Genomic DNA, 18874 nt, shown 5'->3' on the forward strand with positions numbered 1-18874 from the left:
GAACGTTTTACATAACCTGTAGATTATATATATGGAGAAGGCTATTCTATGGAACGTTTTACATAACCTATAGATTAGATATATGGAGAAGGCAATTCTATGGAACGTTTTACATAACCTGTAGATTATATATATGGAGAAGGCTATTCTATGGAACGTTTTACATAACCTGTAGATTATATATATGGAGAAGGCTATTCCATTGAACGTTTTACATAACCTGTAGGTTATATATATGGAGAAGGCTATTCTATGGAACATTTTACATAACCTGTAGATTATATATATGGAGAAGGCTATTCTAAGGAACATTCAACCAATCAGCCATCTCATTAAACATACATATCTATACAAAGAATCCATCTGACATCAAAGTCTAATCTACCAAAAAGCACCTTGTGATGAATGAAATTAGAATGATCAGCAGCCTTCAACAACTCTAGTTATTGGTCAAAACAGCTAGGGTACAAATGATATCTGGACACTGAACCAATTTAATTATCATAGATACAGGAAGTCGAACTTTGTGAGTCTGAACAATAAAAATAATAAATTACCAACTTCATATTTTTTTCAGAGAACAAACATACAACGTATGCCTCTCAATGTAAGTAAATAAGCATATTATCTTTGCACTTGTTTGACCTTTCACCAAGGGGAGGGAGGAGGTCAATGTCACCTAAATACACATTGCAGTGCAGATCTTCAATAATTGTGCAGTGCACTGTTTTACATTGTTAATCTGATGGATTTGAGAAAAGTTTTGGAAAACACTGTGGTGGAAAAACCAGAGTAGCTATGATTACCATCGGTATAACTAGTTTAAAAACAAATAGACCTGAAACAGTATAAATCCCTCATTGTTCTGGGAACAAAACTACAGCAGGACATGACCAAAGCAAGTAAGGGTATTTAAACTCCTATTTACCTTATATGGAGAATCCCGAGGATCGGTCAGTGCCATATAATACTGTTGGAAATTTCTCTTCATCCGTTTACTGTCAGGGATGTGGGATTTGACATTTGCATTTTTACTACAAAGGAAAATGGCATCAGAATATTTACAACAAGGAGACATTGCACCTGTATATTTACAACAAGGAGACATTGCACCTGTATATTTACAACAAGGAGACATTGCACCTGTATATTTACAACAAGGAGACATTGCACCTGTATATTTACAACAAGGAGACATTGCACCTGTATATTTACAACAAGGAGACATTGCACCTGTATATTTACAACAAGGAGACATTGCACCTGTATATTTACAACAAGGAGACATTGCACCTGTATATTTACAACAAGGAGACATTGCACCTGTATATTTACAACAAGGAGACATTGCACCTGTATATTTACAACAAATGAAGAAGAAATGACATCTGACTTTGTTATTGTTTGTTGTTTATGTCCATGGATTCTAAATAACATTTATCTTTACTATCTTATCTTCAACAATGGAGAAATGACATCTGTGTATATTAACAACAATGGAGAAATGACATCTGTGTATATTAACAACAATGGAGAAATGACATCTGTATATATTATCAACAATGGAGAAATGACATCTGTATATATTTTCAACAATGGAGAAATGACATCTGTATATATTTTAACAGCAAAGGAGAAAAGACATTTAATACTTACAACAGAAGAGATATAACAAAGAGTATATTTACTATTCCAAAGCATCTTTAAGCAGCTATCGTAATATTTTTATTTAATCAAAAATAAAGAATATTTCAAAGGGTCGGACATGATGGCCACTACAAATGTATGATCATCATAATTTAAGCCCAACCAATTACAACACTATATTCTGGTGCTGTATCTTCTATATTACATACATGTATATATATAGATCGCCTTAAGAACCAAAAATGGGCGAAAGTACATTTCTAGCAAAATTAAGTATTCAGTGATTTGTTTTGATGATAGAAATAGACATATATGAAAAGATAAAATGATCATATGTGTTTCTGATCAGTTTAAATTTTCATATTTCTACTGATCATCGGCGACCAGGTATATGTAGCTCAATTATTAGAGCGTCTGTCTAGAGTTCTGAGGGCCCCTGGTTTGAACCTCGCTCTTGCCGTGCATTTTTCCTTTCCTGTTACAGTGGTGCCTGTGACCAACCCTTGTTTCAAGCATTTGGTGTATGCTTGTCAAGGGGATAACCGAACCTGGGTTGTAAATAGTTGTGTCTACGGGGACGAAGACTTAGAAAAAGGAGGGAGGAATAGAGCGGAACTGGACTGGTCGATCGTCGGCAAACAGATAGCTCAATTGAATTGGTAGAATGTCTGTCTAAAGTTCTGAGGGTCCCGGGTTCAAACCCCGGTCTGGCTGTGCATTTTTCCTCTTTTGTTACATTTGTTTGTTAACCGATAATTGACTCTAGAAGAAAATTGTGGAGTTTTAATTATAACTTACCTGGTTTTATCTTTCTGTTTGTCTGAAGTGTGTGTGATGACACTGCTGTTCCAGGAGAACAGAACTATACCTCGGTACAAAAAGGATTTGTGAAGGAACAGCTGCAATGCAAACATTAAAACTTAAAACTCAATATTACAGATTGATATATGACAATTTATTATTTAGCAATAATTCTTGAAAACTTGAAAAATTATTACACATCATGAAGGATCATGATCTTCAAGCAGTTCAGCTTTACAATGTTGATAAGTTTTAAACAGCAATATAAGTGACCTGTTTGTAAAGGCAACACCTGTCCTGGGTCATAGGGAATGTCTGGTAACACATACTGTACCTGTCCTAGGTCATAGGGAATGTCTGGTAACACATACCTGTCCGGGGTCATAGGGAATGTCTGGTAACACATACCTGTCTTGGAACATAGGAAATGTCTGGTAACACATACCTGTCCTGTAACATAGGGAATGTCTGGTAACACATACCTGTCCTGGGTCATAGGGAATGTCTGGTAACACATACCTGTCCGGGGTCATAGGGAATGTCTGGTAACACATACCTGTCCTGGAACATAGGAAATGTCTGGTAACACATACCTGTCCTGTAACATAGGGAATATCTGGTAACACATACCTGTCCTGGGTCATAGGGAATGTCTGGTAACACATACCTGTCCTGGAACATAGGGAATGTCTGGTAACACATACCTGTCCGGGGTCATAGGGAATGTCTGCACTTCTCGTCTCCTCACACTTTCCAAACTCCTGCAGTCCAGACCTGTATGTAATAGTAATTGTATGTTACGTATACATGATCAGTAACATTAGGTTTTGTATCAATGCTGAATTCACATGAATGTAAATGTAAAAGAGTTGGTGTGCTATTTCATAAAAGTGCTAATAGACTGACCAGGTACAGATAATGGGATGCAAGTACAACAAAATCAACAAAGACATTAAAACAAGTCACTTGGAATCATAAGTCAATAAACAATGTTCCTTTTCACCAACTCTCAGGTTGGTCAAGAAAAAAAAAGCATCCCTGTTTTTCAATGGAAACGAGAGAATCACTAACAGATGTGATTCTATAAAATTGTCATTCGTTCTATAAACATGTACAACGTGATTTGGCTTACCTTTATACTGTGTAAATTAGCCAGATACATGCATGCTTAGGAACTGCAAATCTAAATTGTACATACCGCTACTCTTTTCCTTCAATACCTCTAACCTTTTCGCAATATTAGGGTTATGGTAATGACAGAAAAGTGCTGAAATGAAGTTGAATGATTGAAAAGTAGAAACAAAATGCAGAAATGGACCGCACACCTACCTTAATTGGCACTAAATAGTGACTATAGAACAAGATCTACACTGTCATGATATTTCAATAAAAATTATTATGCAATTTTACTTAGATCTACTGCTGATTCCAAAATGACGACAATTTTGAAAGTGACAGCTTCGGAACTTGATGCAGAAATAGAGCGATTCGTGCAAAATTATTACTGAAAAAGTATAGAAAAACTGTTTATGTGCAAGAAGTGTTAGTTTAGTTTTTATACACTGTAATATTTAATTTACAGTGTTTTATTCTCAAATATTCAATACATTTTGGCACTCGGTAAAACGCGAAATAAATGTACCGAAAAATGGCCTAAAATTTAATTTATGCAATGTCAGTCAAACATTTGCTGAGGTACATGTATCCTTCCTTCTACATAAGGCAGCTGATAGTGTATACAGCAGTTTGATAAACTGGAAACGGTAATTTGCTACATTTCTGCAATGCTTTAACCCTGAAACGTTTCATACAGGACGGGAATTTGTTGGGAAAATTATGATTCTGATCCAGCTGCAGTTGCTCACTGAGCATGGGTCCAAAGTAAACCAATCCAGTTAAAATCAGATCCCTCTTTGTCCTTCAACAAGGGACATGTTGAATAAGTAACATTTTTAGTTCAATGAGAACTTGAGATCTTGATTATATCAGACTGGGCAGGAGCAAGGTACCTGACTATGAAAAACTACACGATTTGATTGGTTGGTTGGTTGGTTGACAGGTTTATCGTCTACATGACTCCACCCATTCAGGTTTCGTCTCACTGACGGAGGTCTGTGTTCTGTCGACATGAGGGAAGTTACCTATACCCTCAGGGGGGTGGGCGGGTGGGGTTGGTGATAGAATGTATTATGTTGTCGCTTGCCTAATTCCTGTAGGAACTTTATCTAAATCAAAGATTTTTAACGATAGAGTTCCTGCACAGCTCCTTTATAGATATGTATGAAATGGAGGACGGTAAGTGTTCAAAGTACTCGCATGGTTTATAGTGATTGAACATTGATATCGCCAACGAAACTTGTAAATCCCAATAAATAAATGATTCCGCTATACGATCCAACTAAAAAACCTGATATAAATACATCGGTTGGTGATAGAATGTGTTGTGTTGTTGCTAGCCAAATTCCTGTTGGAACTCATAGATTTATTATTTTATTATGGCCCTTTCCAGAGGGAACTTTTCTCTTATAGTGTTTTCTGAGGAGGCATAGTGCCTGTTCCGTTAGGCGAGGGCACTATACCTCTCCAGACAACACTATAAGAAGAAAACTGTTCCCGATGGAAAGGGTCATAATAGATTTAGTACATCACATGACTGTCATTTGACAATAAAAAGTAACGTATTTAATAATTTACAACAAATGGCAATAAGATATTTTTTTGAGTAGATCTCTTTTTTTTTGTTGCCTATTCAATTCACTGAATTGAAACACCGCTAGGTCACATACGGTTCCCCTTTCCAGTAGGAAGTCTTTAAGGACCATAATGAAGTGAAAGTAGAAATATATGCAGCGCCCCTAGGAGAAGGGGTGCAACTCTTAGCGTCACGCAACTTTTCCCGCAGTCTCAGCGGTCCCAAAAAAGGTATAGTGCCAGTCTCCAGGTATAGTTCCCGTTGTCAAGGGCGGATGCTATCTATACCAAATAGAACAAGGGTAGTTATCCAATAGCTATCCTAGAAATTATCATGTGATGTACTAAATCGTTATAAATGTCTTATTAAGATAGCTAGAGTTCCTACAGGAATTAAGCTAGCCGTATCATATCAAGATTTCTAGTACGGCGTGGATGAAGGGGTAGGGCCTGGCTACCATATCCAGGGTGTCATATGACCCTATCCTACTCTATTGTGTTTTATTTTGGTTCTATATTTTTTGGAAGTTCGTCTCATAATCTTAGTAAAATAATTAAATCTAACCTATCCCTATCCTTTATGACGGCGGTAACGCGCATACTCTTACGACAATACACAAAGGGGTCTTTTACGTGCAGGTTGGACCTTCCCACACAGGACACTGGGTGGCTGTCACCGTTTATAGTCCCTTCCGCCGGACTGGTACACACGATTCCTGACAGGGAAACCTTATATATAGGCCATGAGCCAACTAGCATATTGCCGCGTTTGTATTGACAGTGGAAATTAAACACTTGAAAAATGTACTGTCATGATACATACGCTGCATAAAAACGTTTCCCATGCTGCAATTCAGTGTTCAGATTAGCAGTCATACGCCAACACAACCGTCCAAATCCACCTCGAAATATGTCCTTGGCCATTATTTTCCCGGAAGTAAAACAAACGTCTGCAATTTTAGGAACGAATTCAGTACCGACATCCGGAAATTTAAATGGCTTTATCATCTTATCTTTTTTTTTCAAATGCAATTTATTTGGTCAATGGCCATGACCGAATCATTCTAAAACTCACTCGTTTTGGCATTCACAGCAAAATCATTGCTTGGGTCCAAATTTTTCTCCTTGACCGTAGTCAGAAAGTTGCTGTAATTAAGTACATCTTCGACCTGACTCCTGTCATCTCTAGATCTGGAGTGCCCCATGGCTCAGTCATTGGGCCCTGCCTTTTTATAATCTATATAAATGATCTACCAGACTCTATCACGCCGTAATATGATTTCCACCATATTACTATATAAAATCATAAACGGCCTTTTGGCATATGATGGCAACCTCCAAATTCTCCAGCGAACCCGACAACACAAATTCCAGATCCAGACAGCTCCACAAATTATCATGCAGATTCACTCATTCCTAGAGCAATTCGTACCTGGAACAGCCTCCCAACCTTCATCGCCGATGGTGCAGACCTCTTAACACTGAAGGCAAATCTCATGTCTTTCAAATTCTAAGCGTCGATGTTGTTTTTATCGCATAGTTCTAAAAAAAAAAAAAAAAAAAAAACCCCGATACCTGTTTTTCACCGATCTTTCTGACGCCTCTAAATAATGTTCAGTATATTGAACGTTTTAGAGTATCCCGTTGAAGTTGAAGTTGAAGTTATAAGATACTATTTAACCCAAAATTTTACCAAAGGATAAAAAGATAAAACTAAAGCTTATTATGTACAATGTACACAAAAACACGAGTTTTCGTGACAAAACTATCTCAAAAGGGAAATCCGAGCTGAATCTTAAGTTTATAACTTGTGAAAATTGTGCAAAATAGTAATGGTAACATAAGAATAAGAATTAATAATAAATAGTCATTTTATGTTTAGGAAATCCAAGAAGTGAAAAAAATGCTGAAGCTATCACTATTTACACTGTTAACGAAATTGTAAACCCCCTCCCCTGTTTACGTGATCATAACTGTTTCAAAAGATAACCAATGAATCATTGTTTTGTGAGTGGAAGAAGCAAATTTACATAAAAAAGCTAATATCTCAGCTGCCGGCAAGAATTTACTTGTGCGTCATCATGTCAATGTTAAAAAGCTTCCTCCCTTCAACTTTTATTCCATTCGTTTCCTGCACATAATTGTACGGTTTCAAAGAAAAGTTTCGCTTCCATATATATGCGCTTGTCATTCCAAAAACGATAAATCCTACTAGATGCGTGTGATTAGAGAATCTCTAATCACATGCATCTAGTAGGATTTCTCGTTGGATTAAGAACACACAAAGGTGAGGGCTTTATATTTTAATTTGCTATTTCATATACTTACCAGAACACATGAAGTGTAACACCAAAAACCTCAAATGGACATAAAGCGGTGATTATCAGCTATGGTCATTTAGGGACAAGTCAGGGTTTGATGGTGGAGGAAAACCGGAGTACCTGGAGCAAAACACCACTGATCTGCGACCAGCAAATGTACCTAGCGACTGCCCAACTTACATGTACATGTAGACCTCGTACCTTATGACACCGGCGATGCTGGATTAAGATTAAGACTATTGGTATGACATGTATACAACTGCAATCATTTGTCTGGTCGTTTCGTGCTAGTTCTGATTTGTCGCCATGCACTCAAATAAACTGATGGGTTGCAGGTTGGAATATGAAAATTATTTCTGAAATTCCTTGCCGAGTCATGATGGACATTTCGTGTGATTTGCTGTTTTCTTTTTAAATGTTGAATCCATCCAATTTGAGGATGTCATCAGAGTTACTTTGTGTAAGCTTTGTTTTACCAAAGCCTACTTCATCAGTTCCTTCTAATTATGATGAAATCTAGAGGAATATTACATTGCGGAAATAACAAATATTAATAAAGTAGTTTGCGGTGTAAAATTAAGACGGCAATTCGGTAGGTTACAAAAGTTCAACTCTGCATATGAATGCATAATTTCCTTTTCTGCAATATCTGCAGCAATATCTGCAGAATTTACTGAAATAAACTCAATTAACTCAAATAAGAATGAATATGACATATTTCAACTACGACTAAATGCATGTAAAACATATCAAGTTGTTTCCCTGGCGTTGGAAATTGAGTTTTGATGAAGGATTTTCTGTTTGACACTACGACATATAATGATAATTTTAGATGTGGCTCTCTACATCTAGCAGTAGAAACTGGCAGATACGCCAAACCTGTGATTCCACTAGAGGAACGTTTGTGTAAGATATATACAAATGTAACTGTATAGAGGATGAATTACACTTTTTAATTGAATGTGATGTATATAATGATATAAGATCATCCTTATTTGATGTAGTAAATAATGTAAGAAATGATTTTGCAAGTCTTAATAACACTGACAAATCTAATTTTATAAAGTCTTCCGAGGAATTACAAATTCCGTTTGCAAACCACTTATATATTATGTACAGAAGACGTAGCAGTCTATATGATTAATTATAATTATAAACAGTGTCTTGTAAGCCATTTTAGGCTGAATATCATATACAATTACATTTTCTATTTTACGCATTTATTAAATATGATACCAGGTGTCAATCAGAAACATTTTTTATGAAAATAATCTTCCGTTTAAATTATAATTAGCAACTAGTTAGTGTGAAATTAGCAGACCTCGCTGATAGGGGGCTCCCCAACCCTTGGAAACCTAAATTTCACTACAATGTAGAACTAGGAAATCATTCATTTTATTTATGACCATTTGTTTTTCTTTTTTTTTCTTTTTTCTTTTCTAAAGTCCTCATGTTTTGAGGCAGTAAATGTAAAAGAAACCTTTTAACTATTATAGTATTTAATATGTAAGGACAAAATCCAGGAGTTTGTTAGGTAGTGGCTGTCCCAATCACTAGCTCTCTGGATTGGCACATGTGATAGTTTGTTTTAATTTATTAAATTATTATGTTAAATAGCTGTTCTTAACAAAATTATGATATGGTCTATATATTTTTACATTAAGATGATTGATCCCTGTTACGTAACTATATGATTGTACACTGTGTAACTATATACTTGTTCGATGTAATTTTGATATATGACACACTTGACTTGGCTTGTGATGTACATGTATACATCAGGTGGCTGTAGATGTTTGTAGAGTGTTATTGTTTCTGTTCCAGTGGAATCTTCTGTAGATCAATCGATATACTGATTGGTCTGTCAGTGTTTGCTTGTTTGTAGTATGTAGTTATGATAATTGCAACATGTAGTAATTTTGTATGACATACCAACAACATCTGGAACATAATTCCAATGCCCAGCGGTGTTAATCGTACCAGCATTAAAAATTGCATTTACAACAAGTCCGTCTTCGGGAATTGTCGGGAAAAAAAATATACAAAGACCGTATCGATTGCTGGCACTTTGAATTTCGTACTAATATTCTTATTAAATAATTTGCTGTTGACATTTCTCAAAATTTGTCGATGATTTTGACTTCTTTTCATCATTTGTTTTTGTTTGGCATTTCGATTTTTTTTACTGTATATACTGTTAATATTCTCANCCACACACACACAAGTTTTCTGAATTTTTCTTTCCTTAACTATTCTCATATTTTCATACTCAGAAACACATTCCGTTGTTTTCATCTTTTTGTTTGAGAAGAGACTTTGCTCTCTTGAATATGATGTGTTTTATGAACACAATACCTATTGATAACATATTGAGGATAGATAGGTGCAATCAGTTTTTTGCATTGGCTTTAAGATTGATCAGTAACTTGTTTTAAATATGACTTACTTGGTGTTGATCTCCATGTCACCATTCCGGGCTCCCCCCCTCCCCACACACACGTATTATCAACAAGTAAATCCTCTTGCGAATAAAGTAAAGTAGGCAACAATTAATGTAGGAAATGCTTATAGTACAGATTTACATTACATATTTGTATCAGAGACGTAATATGCAGATGTAAATCAATCCGTTCTTCGTTTGGTTTTCTTTTCAAAATTACTTTTAGTGACTTCAGCTTTGATCTTATATGCATACTTTGTATAACTAGTACTTATTTTACGTAACAAGGTGTTGACTCTGTTGGTGGATGATCACTCCCAGGATTTGTCCGAAACGTTGTAGCTGAATTTATCCTAGCTCAGTTTAAGAGAAAAAACTAGATTAACAACACGTTATCTGCTACAGCCTAGGGGTTTTATATGCACACTCTCCCTTTGTTGTATTTCTACGTATTGTTTGGAACATTTTAAGTTATTTGGCAACTCAAATATAACTCATCTGTAATTATTCTTATCATCGTGTTAGCGGATGTCTTGTTCTAAAGAGAGTTTGGTCAGTGTTCCAGTTGTTTCATCGCTACCATTACTGACGCTTGAGTTTTAGTCTAAATCTATTTGTTTATCATTTAACACTAGATTCTGTGTGGAAAATCAACGTTTTGGAATGACCAGTATTCAGTCATAATGCGGTGTGCATAATTTGTTTTTAGATATTTTAAAGACATTTTCCTTTTCCTCCTATTCATTTCTCTTCAAACTAAGAGGGCAGTACCCTGACTGTTGGCGGAATATCTACTGGGACGTTAACAGCGAATACTCAATTAACAATCGATGGACATTTTACGCTTTTTCATGAATAAAATTCACAATGAAACCATTATTTCTTCGAGTTTATTTAAATCCGCTAATTAAATTGGCTAATTAGATAAGTGTCATCCTTGTTTATAAACAAAGATTGGAATCAAGTGAACAAATGTATTGGTAATCAATCCTAAAATCGAGCTCATAGCAAGACTGCACCGTATACGTCTAATGACTCTAGGGGATATCAGGAATATGTGGTGGGAATCCTACAACGGTTTTAAATGGGTATGGCATAATACGGATTATTTCATACTTAACATTAACGTTTCATTGTGGTTTCCTACTTTATCAAGCATTTGCGTGCTACGTTTTCATCTCAACATCACAATAATGGCCTGCAATCAAAATCAGCTTCGATTTAATCAAAAATAAATTCCAGATCTTAATTGTATGATGTTTTCCTTCTTTATCAAGCATTGGTGTGCTACACGTTCATCTCTACGACACATTACTGGTCTATATTCAAAAACAGCTTCACTCAAACATGGATTTTTCCTGATTTTAATTGCATATTTTTTGTCCTGTCATGTAGATTCTAAGACTAAACCTAGAATTGTGTTCATGTTCATTAGTTCCCCGTTTAATATTTGCTTTCGTCCCCGCAACGAGAAATTGGCAGTTTACTAGAAAAACTGTTGATAGGAGGTTGAATAATACAATACTAAACAAAAACAGAAAGATTCAAGCACACATTTCTCTTTTCCTGATGTGATGACATTGTTTTATATTTTTAATTTTCTGGCATACAGTCCAAACAATTAACGGTTTGCAACACAAGTAACTTGGAGTTGCATACATACTGCATAACAACAGAACAATAGCAGCGCTTCAGATAACAATCTACTCCAAACTGAATGTGATATGGGTAGTATTGGCAGCATCATACGTGTAAATATTAGTTCTGGTTGATGATAAAAGTCCACAGAGAGTCCGGAACGCTCATCAGCCGTCGGTGGAACTGATGTGTCTACATAAGGCATTGTTAGCTTCATCATGATAAACATCACTTACTTTGTAGAAGGATTCTTTGATTGCGAAATAGGAATTCTGACTCCAAAGTGATTCTGATCTCCTACGGATACGAAGTTCATAGATTGGAGGTTTTGTTTTTGGTAACTAAGTTGAATTTCTCTGTAAACCAAAAAGTTTACTGAAATGTGTACCAGTTACTGCTGCAGCGTGTCAATAATACGATCATGCTACAGTGCTTTATTACTACATCATTAGTCCTATTGTTAACCCGGATATAGTAATATAATACCATATATTCCATGTACTCGGCCCCCTGTGCAATCGCATACGCATTGTTCTATTATTGAAAACTAACGAAAAATATTTTCACTGTGATCAGAAGCGGACAGTTGTCACTGCGATCAGACTAAATTGGTTGCCATTCAGATAAGAAACGAGCAGTTGTCAGTGAGATCAGACGAAAAGTGTTGCCACTGAGAGCAGACGCGAGCAGTTGTCACTCAGAGCAAACGCAAACCTCTGAGATCAGACGAACAGAGGACATTGTTATCATCTCGGGATCAGACTGTCTTTCTAGGATAAAAAGAAAACGGATGTCACTAATATCGGACAAGTATCAGTCGAGATCAAACAGGGATGATTCGTAATCTGAATAAGAAGTTTTAACGCTAACATCGCAGCTACCGACGAAAACGTGTACAATTTCAAATTTTTAAAGTTTGTTATCAAAGATGGGCTATATTACTCTGAATGTCCGAGGAACTATATTCGTGGTCGAACAAGATTTTGTGAACGTCAGCGTCAAGTCGCACTCGCCACTGGCTCAGCTTAATGACAGCTCCAAGTATTATAACAGAGAAAAAGACGAGTTTTATTTTAACAAAAGTGCTGTCGTGTTTGATGCGGTGCTCGACTATCTCGACACCGGGAATCTTCATGTCCCTGGAAACGTCTGCACAGAGAAATTTCAAAGTGATTTGGAATTCTGGGGAATCCCACAATGCAAACTGGGAAAATGTTGCTGGAAGGTGTTTTATAGAACAGAAGAGGATGTGACAACAATGGATACACTGCTCAGTCATATGCCTTGTGACGCTATACACACACACAGAACCGGACATTTACAGTTACCAGAACTGGATGAACCTGTCAGCGGATGTTCTAGGTCTTGTATCTACAGTGCGTTGAACGACAACTCGACACGTATAGGAAAGGTAAAAAAAAGGACATGTTCCAAAGGTTTAACATGAAATAGAACAAACGGTGGCACATATGATATAAAAGTAGTCCCAACAATAACGTGTATCTCGATTGTTATGTGAAACCCAATGGGAACATGTTTTACTTACAGCAAATGTTTTTTTCTGTATTGTCTTTCTTAACAAATTGTTTTTATCTTTTTATCAAAACATGAATATCTAAAACAAAATAGAGATATCAAACAATATTGACCAAAGTTCGCTACACGAAATCTGGGTGATGGCCTTTACTGTTATCATTGTAACAACCAATGCAAGAAGTAATGTTTTTGATTGAAACGCAAGATAAGAAAACAAAAATTATTTTTGAAAATAAAACCACTATTGCACATGATACGAGCTAGTAAATTCGAATATTGTTTGTTATTGCTGCAAAAATGTCAAAGTACATGTAATGAATCAGAGACCTCGCTGACCGCCAATAATTACTTTAAAATCACTTTTCTTCTTTTCCTAATTACTTTTTTTTATATTCTCCTTTGCAAAATCCATTTATAACGCCAAACTGTTTGGTCGGACGACTATCAAACATCTTGTCATTTTTAGTGGTCACTTAGATTAATTTAAGTGTAATAGTGTTTTGCCGATTTAATGTTTCATGTGTAGAGACATGATATCACATAACTGTTAAAATATCAAAAACATATTCTAATATAATTTAGCCATCCACATTGTAATTAAGTCTACTTTTTTTTCTATACCTTATAGGTATGGTACGGGGTACTCTGTGTGACGATCCTTTTATCGACGTTCCTGTTCATCATGGCAACCGTCCCATCCTTCCGAGTAAAGTTGGACACTACTAAAACCTATCCGTATAGTGTAACGTCAAACACCGCCTTCATGTACTGGTCAACACGTCCGCATTATGCCACGGTAGCACTGGACAGCGCCTGTAACGTCATTTTTATGATTGACTGGCTTGTCCGATTCTTCTGTGCTCCGAGTAAGAAGTCCTTCATGCGGAGCTTCCTAAACTGTGTGGAGTTGGTCTCCTGGGTGTTCCAGTGGATTGGTTTATGGATGGAGCTGCAGCGATACCTGTTTGAAGTAGAAGGGTTATACCCCGTCCTGTTTATCATCTCAACAATATGTTGTGTTAGAATATTGCGCGTTTTCAGACTTATTAATCACAGCGTCGGGGTTAAGCTTTTACTCCTGTCCTTAAAATCTAGTGCAAGAGAGCTGTTTATCCTGGCAGTGTCTTTCGGTTGTGTAGCTATCATATTTGCTCTCCTCCTTTACATGGCGGAATTAGGGATAGACTCCGACGTCACACTCCCAAACGTCTTTGTGTCCCTCTGGTGGGCAATCGTCACCATGACAACAGTGGGATATGGGGATTATTATCCGACCACCCCTCAAGGCTGTTGTATCGGTGCGCTATGTGCTTTGACAGGAATTCTTCTCATTGCACTTCCTATGGCTGTGACGTCATCGAATTTCAGTGACTTCTACACGTTCAATAAATATCGAGAACGGTACATAAAATCACTTCAGAAACAAAAGGAGTCTGATACATAAATCTGTGTTATTGTTTTTTTATGTCATACACAAGTGTGAGGTGTTGTTCGTAAGTATGTGATCAATCATGTACACCATTAAATTTATCTATTCTTAAAACAATACGATTAAGAGACTGCTATCTGAGTAATGTTTTGTATCACTGGAGTATTAACAGAAAAAAGTATTCCTTGTGCTTTCGCTGGCAAGGGTTTTACAATGTAAGGAATGAAGGCCCATTTTTGTATTGTTATTAGATATGTACAGTACATTTCCTTTTCGCTGCTTGGATTTTTGAAGTTGCTGTTTATAGTCATTGGGTGATGTAGAAACACTTTGTTTTCCCAAATACTATTATATTTGTGTTATCGTCCTATAGTTCCACACACTGTATGCAAAGAATATATTTCTCTGAGATTTATATTTTTAAGCGGAAATATAACAAAGCACATCAGATTATTTAACGATCTTTCCAGGTATCACAAACCAGCAGTCATTGCTTTTATTCACACTAACTGATCAGGTAGAGCTGATTGCATTTTCATAGATTTATGATAATTGATTAATGTAATTTATATCTTGTACCGGCAGACATTCATGTATCAGATAACATCAGCTTTAATTATAGGTAAACAGATAGTACAGCTCCCAGGTGGGAATATACAATGTAGCCATATGGTACAGTTGTATGTAGTTTAAAAACTGCACTATTACAATAACATAACAGTCATAATATTGATGTGGACGTTAACATACACAAAATCACCATATGCAAATAAATTGCAGGCTGAAATGTACTAATTGTATATTCAATGCATCTTAAAAAAATAATAATTAATGTGGACGATCGAATCCAGTTACCGCGAAAGCAACGACATAAACAATGTATTAAATCATTCACCCATGAAGACACATTTGAACTCTTCCAATTCAATGGTTGGAATAGTTCATTATGAAATTTTTAGGGGTGAATGAATTTTCTCAGTGTGGATGTAAAATAATCGAAATAATTTATTATGTTTCATGTTTGTATGTTAATTGGATAGGACTTTTAGTTTGGGTTATATGTCGTCTAGTGTCTACAATAAAATATATTCAAAATCAAGCACAAACTAAACAAAAAATAGAATACGTATGTAGTTTACATATGCATGATGCTAGTAATGGTTTAGGATATTCATTTATAAAATTCTTGTGTTTTTATATGCTTGTGTGGAGATTGACAACTCCGAAAAGAAAAGAAAAAACATTTCACACACGACCGTATTACTGGGCTTTCACTTCACTATCATCTCCACTCTGGTAATTCCGTTTATGAAGTTTTCATAGGTGAGATGTCAGGAATAATCTTGTTAAATAAAAACTTAAACATGTTTTATCTTATGTTTGTATCATGTCCGTAATAGCTAAAATATTTATATTGATGATCTTGAGTTAATATTAATGTAAAATATATGTAAAGCGAAAGTAATCTATGTCATTATAAATAGAGCGAACTGTTGTAGATGTAGTTACGTACAGTGTGTGATGTTTATATTATTGGTCAATAAAAGAGAATTGTCAAACAAAAATTCAACTTTGCTCATCATTTTGAAGTCGAGGGATAAACAAGATAATCTTTTACTAATAATCCACTGACTTGATTCATTTCTCGTAGTTAGGATTCATCTATCGGAGTAGTTGATTAAGATTGAAACTAGATTATTATTTCAAGGAACTCCTTTGTCAAATTTACATCACCATCTAAATATTTATTTCTATCTGACATTCAGTATATTGTTTCTGTATCTGACGCGATACTAAAGCTTCTTATATAATTATATATCCTGGACAAGGTTGTAACATATCTGTACCCATCATCAGACAACACATGTTCATAGATTGTGTGAATTAGGAATCCATCTACAGTGGCGGATCCGAGACCTATCTGAGGAAAATGGTGAAAATACATGATTTTTAAAGAAAATCTCAGGCTGAGGGGGTTTCCTGAGGCAATTTATTGTCTGTACCTCATACAAGTTTCATAAATCTCTAGGTAATCAAAAACAGTTCTGCTATAAATGGCAGCTGTCAATTAGCCTTTACTAAATTAAAGCCATATACCTCCAGTTCAGACATATAATCAATATATCAAAGCACAGACCATTTTTATTAAACAAGGTTCCGAGTACTTATTACTCAGAAAACATATTCTGTAATGAAACATTTACATAAGGAGCCAACCATTCGTCAATAGACCTTGTTTATTTGCCAAAACAACCTCTTAAGAGAAATACTGATATGCTAACATGACTCTTGACAAAGGTTTTATATATTTCTTTAGTACGTCTAGTGTTAACATGCGATGCAGAGATAACGTATGCAAATTGCCACAAAACTGTTTGTTTGTTTGTTTATGTTTAACGGCCCATCGACGGCTGTGGTCATTTAGGGCCATGGTGATTTATTTATTCACTTTACTTTTTTAACAAACATGTGAATAGCGAAGATAAAATCAGATAAAATGGTTCATTTTAAAAGTATTCGCATTGTATGTGTAGATAATTAAAAATAATAAAAGGGGGTTAAAATAATAAAAGAGATAACGAATAGATGATATGGAATATGCGATATATATATAACGTCAAAAAGGATAAGGTGGGTTAAAAGACATCAGAGTCTATAAAATAGACCGATGTCTTTCAAATAGTTAAATAATGCCTTCGAATCCACGGAACTGAAAAGTGTTTTCATATCCGGGACTCGGAAGTAGTTATCACGAATGTGTTTAAAATCGGAACATTCTATTAAAAAATGCTCCACTGTAAATGGAGTGTCACATGCGTGGCATGAAGGTATATCTTCTCGTTTTAAAAGGTACGAATGAGTAGGATATGTGTGCCCAGTGCGGAGCCGAGCGAGGACAACTTCCTCTCTACGATCTTTCCGACTGGGAATAGATGTTTTAAGTTTCGGTTGTATCTTAAAAAGTTTGTTGTTGGTCTCCAGAGACCAGCGTTTCTGCCATTCATTTTGAATGGCTGTACGAATAGTAGGTTTAAAATCTGTGTATGGTAGTTTGATATTTGTTTGTTCGAGATTCAATGCATTTTTTGCTTCCCTGTCAGCAAATTCGTTGCCTTTTATTCCGACATGGCTCGGAATCCATAGTAAAGTTATTTTAGACTTTTTTAATATACGAGATATTCGATGAGCAAGGTTTTGTACGATTGTGTTTTTAGGATCTCGTAACTGTAAACTCTGTAGGACAGATAGAGAGTCTGAACAAATAATTGCCTTTTTAATGCGGTGTTCATCGATATGGTCGAGGGCCAAACCAATGGCGCATGCTTCAGCAGAAAAGATGGAGGCGCCGTCTGGTAGTCGGACTGAAGTGCAAGTATTGGCAGTACAGCAGGCTGCTGCCACTTTCTCACCTTCTTTGGAGCCATCGGTGTAAAGTTGTGTATGAGAAGGGTAATTCGAAATGCATTCCCGAAAGGAGGATTTGTGTTCTTCGGGCATAACACTTGATTTCCCTCGCTCATGTAATGTAAAGTTAAAATCGGGGGTTTGAATGGTCCACGGAGGAACATCAGATATGTTAAATTCAGCTATGTCCGTCAATTTTATGTTGAGTTCTTGCAGGAAATTCAAAATTCGGATACCAAATGTTGGCAGAAGTTTTTGGTTTTGCGTAAATATGTTTTGGTATTTGGGGTTGAATACTTGGTTGAAAGCAGGATTTTTAGGGTTTGATTTTAATTGAGTTGCAAATTGTAATGAAAGTTTTATTCTTCTGTCATAAAGGGATGGTTCATTTGCTTCCACGTACAGGCTTTTTACAGGTGTTGTTCGAAAAGCTCCCAGGGCAAGACGTAGCCCTTGGTTATGGATTGGATCTAGCATCTGAAGGTACGAACTGCGCGCTGACCCGTATACCATAGAACCATAATCCAGTTTTGTTCGAATAAGTGATCTGTATAGGCGCAAAAGCATTTCACGATCCGCTCCCCAATCAGTATGAGAAAGGACTCGTATAATGTTTAACGCCTTGGAACACTTATCCTTCAGATACTTTATATGTGGTATGAAAGAGAGTTTCGAATCAAAAATGAGGCCGAGAAATTTAGTCTGTTCAACAACAGGAATTCTAGTGCCATCGAGTGTTAGATTTGGGTCATTGTGTGCTTTTCGTTTTTGACAGAAATGCATGCACACAGTTTTGGATTTAGAGAATTTGAAGCCGTTTTCGTCTGCCCAATTTTGTAGTTTGTTTAAACTCTGTTGAAGTTGTCGTTCTATCGTGTGCATGTTCTTAGATCTGTAACAGATCAAGAAGTCATCCACAAATAACGACCCTTCTGTTGATTGACCAAGACATTTGACTATATCATT

At 36.0% G+C, this 18874-nt stretch overlaps 3 protein-coding genes across 4 annotated transcripts in view; 1 reads left to right on the forward strand and 2 right to left on the reverse strand.

Moving 5' to 3' along the window:
- Positions 1 to 6081, reverse strand: part of LOC110460726 (polymerase delta-interacting protein 2-like) — a 17459-nt gene extending 11378 nt beyond the window's left edge. Inside the window, exons 1-4 of one of the 2 annotated variants that reach the window (XM_021513810.1) lie at positions 5963 to 6081; positions 3153 to 3222; positions 2446 to 2546; positions 929 to 1034 (exon numbers count right to left, since the gene is read on the reverse strand). In XM_021513810.1, the coding sequence (XP_021369485.1) occupies positions 929 to 1034; positions 2446 to 2546; positions 3153 to 3222; positions 5963 to 6063 (378 nt within the window). In that variant the 5' untranslated portion in view covers positions 6064 to 6081. Of the gene's footprint in view, positions 1 to 928; positions 1035 to 2445; positions 2547 to 2819; positions 3095 to 3152; positions 3223 to 5962 lie in introns of those variants that run through there. The other variant, XM_021513809.1, reaches the window with a different exon arrangement.
- A 6019-nt stretch (positions 6082 to 12100) lies between these two features.
- LOC110460743 (potassium voltage-gated channel protein Shaw-like) lies at positions 12101 to 16044 on the forward strand. The gene is made up of 2 exons (XM_021513848.1): positions 12101 to 12949; positions 13703 to 16044. The coding sequence occupies exons 1-2, from the start codon at positions 12467 to 12469 to the stop codon at positions 14516 to 14518; spliced, it is 1299 nt and encodes a 432-aa protein (XP_021369523.1). The 5' UTR covers positions 12101 to 12466; the 3' UTR covers positions 14519 to 16044.
- LOC110460733 overlaps positions 15559 to 18874 on the reverse strand; it is an 8323-nt gene continuing 5007 nt past the window's right edge. The window contains exon 2 of the mRNA XM_021513834.1: positions 15559 to 15576. Within this exon, the coding sequence (XP_021369509.1) occupies positions 15559 to 15576 (18 nt within the window). The remainder of the gene's footprint in view (positions 15577 to 18874) is intronic.

The sequence above is a fragment of the Mizuhopecten yessoensis genome, unplaced genomic scaffold (genome assembly GCF_002113885.1).
Source record: "Mizuhopecten yessoensis strain PY_sf001 unplaced genomic scaffold, ASM211388v2 scaffold10477, whole genome shotgun sequence".
NCBI lineage: Eukaryota > Metazoa > Mollusca > Bivalvia > Pectinida > Pectinidae > Mizuhopecten > Mizuhopecten yessoensis.